This window comes from Pelophylax lessonae (genome assembly GCF_965119305.1).
Source record: "Pelophylax lessonae genome assembly, chromosome: 1".
NCBI classification, from domain to species: domain Eukaryota; kingdom Metazoa; phylum Chordata; class Amphibia; order Anura; family Ranidae; genus Pelophylax; species Pelophylax lessonae.
The window spans coordinates 743,182,962-743,193,983 of record NC_138768.1 but is presented as its reverse complement, the minus strand read 5'-3'; the positions used below and the strand labels follow the sequence as shown (position 1 = coordinate 743,193,983).

At 43.8% G+C, this 11,022-nt stretch overlaps 1 protein-coding gene across 2 annotated transcripts in view; it reads left to right on the top strand.

Annotated features, from left to right (window-relative positions):
• The first annotated feature begins 1,203 nt into the window (after positions 1-1,203).
• Positions 1,204-11,022, top strand: part of DCUN1D4 (defective in cullin neddylation 1 domain containing 4) — a 253,334-nt gene continuing 243,515 nt past the window's right edge. For both annotated transcript variants that reach the window (XM_082266394.1, XM_082266393.1), the window contains exon 1: positions 1,204-1,360. In XM_082266394.1, the coding sequence (XP_082122520.1) occupies positions 1,342-1,360 (19 nt within the window). In that variant the 5' untranslated portion in view covers positions 1,204-1,341. The remainder of the gene's footprint in view (positions 1,361-11,022) is intronic.

Sequence of the window (11,022 nt, the reverse complement as noted above, 5' to 3'; positions counted from 1 at the left end):
TCTGCTGCGGACCAAAAAAGGGTCCTGTGCGTGTTTTATTGCGATTGCGGTGCAAATTCAGCCATACAAACTGTATGGCTGAATTTGCACTGCACAGAGATCGCATGTAATTATTTTAGGAGCAGTGCGCTCCGAATTACATGCGATCTCTGTGATCGCAGAAATATGACCAGAACTCACACTAGTGTGATGCCAGACATTGCATGTGATTCGCCCCACATTGCAGTGCACATCACATGTGATGTCTGTGCGATGTAATTTCTGCCATACAAACTCTATGGCTGAAATTGCATCGCATTCGCACCAAAATGGTGCATGACCCTTTTTTGGTTCGCACTGGACTCGGATCGCATGGGTGTTCACTGCGATCTGTGAACCAATCTGGGGGTTTCATTAACTTTACATTGCACCCCCAGCAGTTCTCAATGTTGGCACTGAATTGCAGGGTTTCCCGCATCGCACCAGTGTGAACTGGGACTTAAGCATTTTGCCAAGGCAATCCTGAAGAAACCTCAATGCACCCTGATTAAAAAAAAGGCTGTTCTAGAGAAATATACACAATGTGGCTGATTTACTAGAGGCAAACAGACTGTGCACTCTGTAAGAGCATTTGCTCCAGAGCTTAGTAAATGAGGGGGAGCTCTGTGGCCTTCCATCATCCAATCATGTGTAAGCAAAAATGCTGTTTCTTTATTTTCCATGCTTATGATTGGGTATTCATTGCAGAGTTAAGCGCCTCCCTCATTTACTAAGCTCTGGAGCAAATTCTCTTGCAGAGTGACACTGCTCTGGCAATGTCCACTTGCCTTTAGTACATCCCCCCCATTGAATGTGAATTAATTCCTGCTACTGGTAAGCCATCACTCACCCTCTTTGACACCCCTGATAAAAACAAGAGGGCGGGACTCACATCCCCGCCTACTTTCCCTACCGACCTATAACATGGCTCCCACAACAGCTGCTCATGACGTCACCTCAACTTAGTCCAGGGCTATTAATGAGAGGAGGAACCATCAATGACCGACTTACCAATAGCTTCATCGATTCCTGACTACTTGTGGGCGGGCCCTAAACGCAATAATGACGTCATCCAAGAACATTTGCTCCCCTATAGAAACAATAAGATCCGCCCCGGGTTCCCGCAACCATCCCAGCCCCGCCTCATTCACCCGCAGCCAATCGGGTAGAAAGAGGGGAGGGTACTCCGGGATCGTCCGCCAATCCGAAGCAGCGGAGGGCCGGGCTGAGCGGTGTGCGTGTGTCCTGCTAAGTGAGTGCGGGTCGAGGAGCTGAAGTGGGGGGACCGGCTGCTTAGTGGCTGTGTGTCTGCGTCACACGAAAATGCACTCGGATGCTGTCAGTAAGTACAGGCCGCGGCCGGCTCCCCTCCACCCGCTGTCTGTCATTGCAGAGCGCCTGAAGCCAGGGGGACGTTATAGTATGTAGCCCCGAGTCCTGAGCACAGAGGGGCCCCCGTGTGTTACAATGGGGGGAGAAGTGGTACGGCGGCCCTGGCTGCTGCGTAATAATAGCGGCGGCCATCGCCGTCTGCCGCTTCCCCCCCCTCCTCCCCCTGTGTGGGATATGAAGCTAGACTCTTCACCCTCCTCCTCCCCCCATGACCGTCTCAGGGCATCTCCTGGGAGAAATGGCAGATGTTAGTGCGCCTCCTATTGGCGGGGTGTGGAGAGGCAGCTACTGTCAGATTTCTGGTTTAGGATGGTCCTAGGAAGATTGCTATTGTGTGTGTGTGTGTGTGTGAAATATCGTCTATGGAGGGCAATGGAGTCTGCTCTGATTTCTGACCTGGAACAAGGAGCTAAGGGCCTTGTAAGTGGCTAATCTAGGGGTGGCTCTGTAAATGGGGCGATCTCTGGGAGGGCTGGCTCTGTAAATGGGGCGATCTCTGGGAGGGCCGCCTCTGATAAATGGGCCGATCCCTGGGAGGGTGCCGCCTCTGATAAATGGGCCGATCCCTGGGAGGGTGCCGCCTCTGATAAGTGGGCCGATCCCTGGGAGGGCAGCCTCTGATAAGTGGGCCGATCCCTGGGAGGGCCGCCTCTGATAAGCGGGCCGATCCCTGGGAGGGCAGCCTCTGATAAGCGGGCCGATCCCTGGGAGGGCAGCCTCTGATAAGTGGGCCGATCCCTGGGAGGGCAGCCTCTGATAAGTGGGCCGATCCCTGGGAGGGCAGCCTCTGATAAGCGGGCCGATCCCTGGGAGGGCCGCCTCTGATAAGCGGGCCGATCCCTGGGAGGGCCGCCTCTGATAAGCGGGCCGATCCCTGGGAGGGCCGCCTCTGATAAGCGGGCCGATCCCTGGGAGGGCCGCCTCTGATAAGCGGGCCGATCCCTGGGAGGGCCGCCTCTGATAAGCGGGCCGATCCCTGGGAGGGCCGCCTCTGATAAGCGGGCCGATCCCTGGGAGGGCCGCCTCTGATAAGCGGGCCGATCCCTGGGAGGGCCGCCTCTGATAAGCGGGCCGATCCCTGGGAGGGCCGCCTCTGATAAATGGGCCGATCCCTGGGAGGGCCGCCTCTGATAAATGGGCCGATCCACTGAAGGGCTGATCCATGTTGAGGGGCCGGTCTTTGGGATGCTAACCCATACCAACCTAATTACTGGTTCCTGCTGTAGGCTGTCATCATCAGTCATCATCATCCCTCTTTGTCCTATGTCCCATACATAATGGTTGTAGTCGACTTGTTTTTGGGTACGCAGATTGTGGGGGTGCATAGACATATCATACTGCATTAAAGTCAGTTTGTGTATAAAAAGTGGTGAGTATAGCCACTCAGAACACTCTCAGGTTCTTAAGACATGGATCTATAATTTTGAGAATTCTGGCCCAACGTCTAGGTCAGATGGAAAGAAGAACTGAATATTTGCTTAGAAGGGCTTGAGATGCTTTTTGTCTAGGCCAGGAGGTCTCCAAACGCTATAAACAAAGGGCCAGTTAGTCATTCTCCAGACTGTGCCATTGGGAGTGGACATTTTCTTGGTATCATTGGGAGTAAACATTGCTCCATTGGTTATTAGGGGGAGCAATAGTGCCCCATCATTGGTGTTAGTGGAAGAAATGGTGTCCCGTTGTTGGTATCAGTAGGCAGAATAGTGTCTCGTATCAGTGGAAGGAATAGTCCCCCAAAGGCCGGATAAAGGCGAGTGAAGGTCCGCTGTTTGGACACCACTGGTCTAGGCCCTGCTTTGGCTTTCACTTGGTTGGCAATAAACTTGTGTATGGATTTTGGGTCTTAACAGTCTTCCCCCTTGGTACCACACCAGACCATAGCCATGAAGCTGTTGCCTTTGGATGCTAAAACAGTGGATATTTCTAGTTTTTTCTGCAGTCATATCAGGTAATGCCACAGCAAGAGCAGCAGCCCTGATAATTTTTGCTAAAAGGGCAAAATTGCATAAAGCCCGGCAAGATGACCTGACCTAAAAGACCAGCCTCTGCAGAACCTCATTTGAGGTGGTTTTGGCTAAGACTGTTTTGATATGTTCTTTGGGGAAAAGGAATGCAGTTTCCTCCTTTCTCCTGGGGCCAGCAAAACCAGTCCCAAATGTTATTTATTTTTTCTTCCTGTTAAAGTCAATACACCTAAAATAAGTAATCTTTCGACCAAGAAAAGAGATCCCCTTCCAAGTGAGCCCCCCCAAAAAAGATCAAGTGACCCCCCCCCCCCAAAGCCAGGGTTAAATCTCTCAATTTTATGTACAATGGGAGGAAATTTCAAATCGCCCTTTCATGTAATAGATCCTATAAAAAGAGTGTTTGAAATGTAGTTGTCCCTTGCCCCACCATTTTTTGTTTTTTTTTTTCTTATGCAAATCCCATGAGGCCAAGCGAAAGTAGAAGCTCTCATAAGCATCATATCTCTTCTGAAGGAAGAACAGGACATTCTGCAGCTTTCAGAGGACCACTTATGTGGAGGTTTTCTTCCCACAATATCCTCAGCCAAAGACCCTCTGGAAAATTATGAATGCTTTGTAGAGAATGTGAGAAACCTGTCATTTTATGGGACTTTCCTAGTCTCTTTGGACTTGCAGGTTGCCTACCTTTATGTTCTAATTCCATCTATTTAATAAAGAATTGCTCATGACCAGTGTTCTTATGTACAGTGCCACATCCCTTTAAAGTACAAAAATTTGGGGAGTTCCCCTAGATTGGGACTTTTTAGGCACAAAGACTAAGATATGTAGAAAAATTGGTATACGATATTTTATTAAGCAATAATATGCAAAAAATGATAGAATTTGTTTAAAAACAGCAAGCAACATTCAATAACAAGGTTTACAACCATATATATTCCAGAACCCCAAAACCCAACATGTTTCGAAGATTGGATTCTTCTTCTTCAGGGGTGGTTCTGAACAGTGCTAGGGTTGACCATGTATAGAATTTATGGTGCTTGCAGAGAACTTTAAAATCAACAAGTTGACCGTGATTAACTTGGCAGTGTCCCACTCCTTGTAAGGGTCAGAGAAACATCCGTCAAATGCACTAGATGGAATAACGGATAGAGCCAGACAAGTGTCTTTCAGTGTGGGCAACCTGAAGTCCAATCTAGTGGATGCCAAAACTGCACAAGAGCTGAAAAAATACTTATAGATGCAAAATTTCAATAACGTGACATCCTCATGGCTTCCAACAAGCAAAAAGTGTTCTTCTTAAATATTCGGTCTTCGGCCGAATATTTACGGCTGACAATTGGTACGTGTGTATGAGGCTTTAAACCCTTAACTGTAAAGATATTAACGATTACATGCTTTGGGGGACAGGAGACTTGCAAACCCTGTCATGTAAGGATTAAAGCTTGATCATCTTCATAGATGGGATAATCCTTCAGCCAGTTCCTATCTCTCTCACCAAGGTGTCTTTGGCAATCCATAGGTTACAAGAAGTGACTGTTCTTTTTTTTTTTTTTTTTGCAGATGCATTGGAGCTGAAAACAGTTCAGTTTCTTTTTTAGGCTGTGAGGGCATCTTTTTAGGTATTTGGAACTCACTAAGGATTTCAATAGTTCTAGTCGCATTTGGTGTCCTGAAAAAGGGGCCGTATATAAAGCCTTCAAGGTTCCATAGCCAGGTGGATGAGGCAAGTGACCCTTTTCACATAGTGTACCACAGGTCTTCAAACTCCAGATAAGATAAAGGAACATTCCACATGAACTATGGCTACTTTATTGGCAGTAAGTGTTGGAGCATTTGGAAGTAGATCTCCAGAGCTATGGTCTGATCTACAGACTATGCTATTGTTAAGCTTTACCGAGTGGAATAGTTATTCAGGCAAGATTTGAACTTTGGTGATAGGTTTTTACAGGGTGTTTTTCCCTCCCTAAGGTATAATTTTCTAGTTTTTCCAATGGGTAGCTGTCCTGGAGGACAATTACTAGAAGCTACAGTTAGAATTACCAGTAACTGTATTTCCATGGGTCTTTCAGTACAGCGCCTATATTTCCACCCATAGTTTCTGGTTGGTGTTGGTTTATTATGATTTCCCCTTGTGCATGTTGATGAAACAAAGGATTGGGGAGGTGTCTTTGAACCTCTTTTTGGTTTTAGTTTCTTGGTAAAGGCTGTCCTGGAAATACCATCACTGGAAAGTCTTAACTATAGTTTTCATCAGAATACTTTATTAATCCCAAAGGGAAATTATTGAAATACATCCCTGACTCTGGTTGCCTAGAGAAACATGTTACCGTATAAACGCGAGTATAAGCCGACCCGAGTATAAGCCGAGGCCCCTACTTTTACCACAAAAAAGATGGGAAAAATGATTGACTCGAGTATAAGCCTAGGGTGAGAATGCAGGGTGGCGGGCATGGTACAGGAGAATGCAGTGTTGCAGGCATGGTACAGGAGAATGCAGTGTGGCAAGCATGGTACAACAGGATGCGGGGTTGCGGACATACTAGTGCTGCTGTGTTTCACTTGCCTGTTCCAGAGGCGCCTTCATTTTAAAAATGGCGCCGCCCGGCGCCGACACGTCATTGCGCATGCGCCGCCGCCGCTTGGGAAAGCTGGTATACGTTCGGCTATTCCTGGCCTGTCCCGAGCGGTGGCGGCGCATGCGCGGTGACATGTATACGCCGGGCGGCGCCATTTTTAAATCTTAAACACATCGGAGCGGCCGGGAACTTTTTTTTTTGTTGACTCGAGTATAAGCCGAGGGGGGGACATTTTCAGCACAAAAAAATGTGCTGAAAAACTCTGTTTATACTCAAGTATATATGGTAGTTGTCATGATTCATTTCATATAAATGCAGCAAAAAATATTCTAGGCTGGAGTTCTGATTGCTTATCAAGAACGGCTCACATTTTGGGTTTTTCTTACATATGAATTGGTTGTTTTGTGCTTACCGGGGGAGTCCCTAGGTATTGTAGGTGGACATGTACAACCCACGCCAGTCTTGGTCTTAGTTTAAATGGATGTTCAGTGATCGGAAACTGAAATTGGCTGCATATTTTGCAGTCCAGTCAAGATTTCCTGTTGCAGTCAGTTTTACACCTGGTTTGCAATGTGTGTGGTGAAGTTTGCAAACAAATCCAATCTGAATTTCCTGTTAATTATTCTATGTAATGCAGGGTACTGGACAGTGTAGTGATCCAGTTGAAAGGAAAAAGCAAGGTCCATAATTGAAAGAGATGAGCGAGTTTGGGGTGGAGGAACTTGACTGGCCTATACAGAGTCCTGACCTCAACTGGATAGAACACATTTGGGATGAATTATAGTGGAGACTGTGATCCAGGCCTTCTCGTCCACGTCAGTGCCTGACCTCACAAATGCCCTTCTGGAAGAATGGTCAAATCTTCCCATAGACACACTCCTAAACCTTGTGGACAGCCTTCCCAGAAGAGTTGAAGTTGTTATAGCGGCAAAGGGTGAGCCAACTCAATATTGAACCCTACGGACTAAAACAGGGATGCCATTAAAGTTCATGTGTGTATAAAGGCAGGTGTCTAATACTTTTGGTAATATAGTGTATGTGCCCTTATTTTTCCTTTCAAGGTGAGTTGGAGCACTCAGCAACAGTAAGTCGCTTTGCTCACGGTTTTGGCATGGGTTGTCAATGTGTGAACAAGCCCATAAAGCAGTTACGGAAATACGTTTGTTTTTTTTTTCTTTTGAGATTAAGTTTTATACTAAATGAATAAAAGCTGATCATTGCAAGTACCCAGTCAGTGTTCAATTATTAATTTATATAGCTCTAATGGTTTGTTTAGTGGTCTACTGCTTTACAAAGCAAGGGGAGTCAGTACAATAGAAGAGAATTGTTTGTGAGCGCTTGCAATTTAAAGCAGAGCTCTACTGCCTATTTGCCTCCTGAAGGAGCCTGGAGCTTCTCTTTAAAAGGAAGGCTGTTTCAACATTTTAAATCCGTCCATAGACGGTTGGAATCTCAGATGGTCCAGCAGGAACCGGGTGAGATTGGAACCATGTATGGGCAGGCTGAATGTACACAAGTTATTCGATCAACTTGGGTACTACCAGTCTGCTGGATCTTGCATGCGATTATTACTACCGGCGGTTAAAGCCGCTAGAAAAAAACACTTTCTAGCCAGGAGAACACAATGGCACAGTGAGAAGAGCAGAGCTTGCCCTTTTGGGTGAAGTTCTGCTTTAAATATTATCTTTAAGGCCCCCAATGTCTCAAACTAAAAAGTCCTCCCTCGCAGTGCTTTCACACAGTAAAGGTTAACTTATGGTTTATATCTAGGGGGCCTGTGAAAAGCAATTTTACCTACTCCATCCTCATCTCCTGCAGGCTTTTGTTTGCTGCTAGATATAGAGAACTATATTCAGTGCTGAACTTACAACTAAAATTAAATAAAATGGGATTGCTGGCTGGACACTAAAGTACAATCACATAAAGCCTCTAACAGAACCAACAACACAGTGCAGCGCAATCATAATCAAAGCATATACCGCAGGTTGCAGTTGTACACCCTGTTTGCCATTTGCTTACTATACATCTTCTTAATGTAAGTGCATCTATTTTTTTACTTTTAAATAAAAACGTTTACCATACGGAGAGCACTAGATGTTTGCTTCCTTCCCCTAACATGTATATATTGCGGAAGTGGTCTGGATTAGCCATCTAGATTGGATGAAGACTGGAGCTACCTTATTTCATACATGCTGTCTGACCCTGCAGGGTCTGGAGGTGAGAGGCAGAAAAAGCCTTGGTGATGGGATCATAGGAGCACTATAGAAGAAGTCTCATTTGCATTGATATCAGCACTCTGTCCCTTGATCTATCTACAGTATACACTGGAGAATCCTCCATACACCTGACTGCAATTTCTATAGACTGAAATCTGCTTTCTTTATCAAGCTCAGTTTTTATATATATATGTGGACTGGCACCTATATGTTTTACAGTGGTGCTCTGATTTGTTCCATTTTTAAAATTCATTCTGTGGAATTTCTTGCAGTATATGCTCTGATTATAATTGCGCTGCACTTTTGTTTGCTGCTAGCCCAGCCCCTGCAGCCTTTTTTTTTTTTGTTTTTTTTTATGCCCTGTGCTGCAGTGGTCTAAGGTCCTCTGACATCTTCAAGGTTGATACAGATCGCATAGCCCTGAATTGGATATGAGAATGTTGAGGGATAGTCCACTGCTGAAATGGATGGGAGCAGGGGTGAGATAAGTAACAGTACCTTTCACGTCCCCTAGACTAAGCCAGTACATTTTAGTTTTCTAGATTTCCACTTGAGGTGTCCTTTTTGTGTTCTGCCAAGTAGAAGTAATTGTAAGTAATTTTAGTAATTTTTCAAAATGCACCTCAATAAAAGACAGGTTTCATTAAAATGGTTTTCCTGTGGGTAAATACATTCATTTTACTGCTGAAAAACAAACAAGTGTACACCCTAGGAATCATTCTCACCCTGGCCAAGTTCCAGGGATTTTTTTTTTTTTTTAAATAAATTCCCATGAATGCTATTATTTGGAAGTGAGGCAAGGCTGCTTACAGCAGTGTTAATCCCCAAACCTAAAATGTACAATGTTTAACAATCATTACATGTTTGGGGTGGGGGGCTTGGGTAGGATAGTGTTAAAAGTGTTAAAAGTATCAGCGGATTTAAATACAGTAATAAATTGAAGCCAAACTTCAGCTCACCATTTATAATCAGGTACAGCAAACTTTTTCCTTCTTAGGGATAAGGGTTTTACAGGAATAAATAAAAAGCTGATAATTTTAATCACTTGCCGACCGTAATACGCAAGAAGTAGTTTACCACGGTTATGGCTGAAGCGATCAACAATAACCCAGGTATTCTTTCTTTTCAGTTGGCAGTTGGCTTTCTAATGAAAGCGGTCCGAGTGTCGTAACTGCTGCTGGATCTCTTTCAGAAGCAATGGGAGGGGATGTGTACCCCCCCCCCCCATCCATCACGCTGCTTGGCAGTGTTTCTTGATCTTCACCGGCGTGCCTGAGAAACGATAGTGTGGCCGGCTAGTCACTGAGGTGAATAGAGATCAGATCATTTCTGATTGCCTCTATGGCCTTGGAGGACCGGAGCTATGTCTAGGGCGGAAGTAAAACGTTTTTTTTTTTTTCTAAAACAGAATTATTATGTTAGCATTATTTTAATTTTTACAAAATTCTTTTTTTTTTTTTTTTTTTTTTGATCTTTTACTTTTTAAAGTAAAGGAGAGACGTGGGGTCTTTTTTGACCCGATATCTCTGCATAAAGAGGACCGGTCATCTATTCTGTTACAAGGGATGTGTACATTCCTTGTAATAGGAATACAATTGATTTAAAAAAATTTAAAGGGATAGTGTCAAAATCAAAACTTTCATTTTCTGCTCATGGGCAGAAGTGAACTAAAAAGAACTATACATTGTTTGGGAGTTCTAAGTAATATTCTAGCGAAAAATAGTGATTTAAACTTGTAAAAAATGCATGAAAAGGCCTGTTTTCCCCTGTCAGCGGCAAATGGTTTGTCTCATCCATGTAACCTGATACATTCTGCCACAGAACTTGTTCTGTGAAAAACTTAGATGCTGTCTGGATCACCAGATAAAGGTGGAAGAAAGGAATTCTAGAAGAAGAAAGTAAATGCAACCATCACATTCAAGAATTGGCAAGCTGAAATACAATAAAACATTTTTGTTTTTGGGTTTAATACCGCTTTAAACATGACTTCTTTAGAAAACTGGCCTTTTATACATGGAGTGAAATGTTTCTGTTGTGCTTGGCTGCAGTTATAAACAGAAGTGGGTAATAGATTTGTTTAGGATTGCAGCTATGGTCCAGGTTGGTGCTTGCTGTCTAAAGTGTTTGCTTATGCAAATTTTAGAGTAGTTGGGTTCAGTGCTGGGAAACTGTAGTTGTCTGGTAACGTTTAAGGTTAACCTGAGGTCTAGTACTAAGCTTATTATTATTTTTTTTTCCCAGCTGAAGGTATTATTGTACTTTTAACATTTTGCTACCTATATTTTAAAAATGGCAGTGCTGAATAAAGTATGCAAGCCAGTATTACCAGATCACATTATTATTTTGAGTATGGTCTAAAGTTGAGTCAAAGATCTCTGGAGAACTATGGCTGTTTCGTATCATTAGAAACTACAGAGTATCTGTTTTTCATTAGATTTATTTGTCTCCTTGACATAGCAGATCCTCGGTATGTAGTACGCAAATATGGCTTCTCCCACAGAATTACATAATTTTTTTACTATGCTTACAAACAATGTTCTTAAAACATTTACACAATGGGTAAGATTTTACAGTATTTACTAATGATAATGCCACTGTCTTTTAGGAACATTAACCACTTAAGCCCCAGAAGATTTTACCCTCTTCATGACCAGGCCATGTTTTGCTATTTGGAACTGTGCTACTTTAACTGGCAATCACGCTGTCATGCAGCACTGTATACAAATGATTTTTATACCATTTTTCTTTTTTTCTTACACAAATAGAGCTTTCTTTTGGTGGGATTTGATCATTGCTGGGTTTTTTTTATTAAATAATAAAAGACAATTGGGAAAAAAAAAACATATTTTCTAA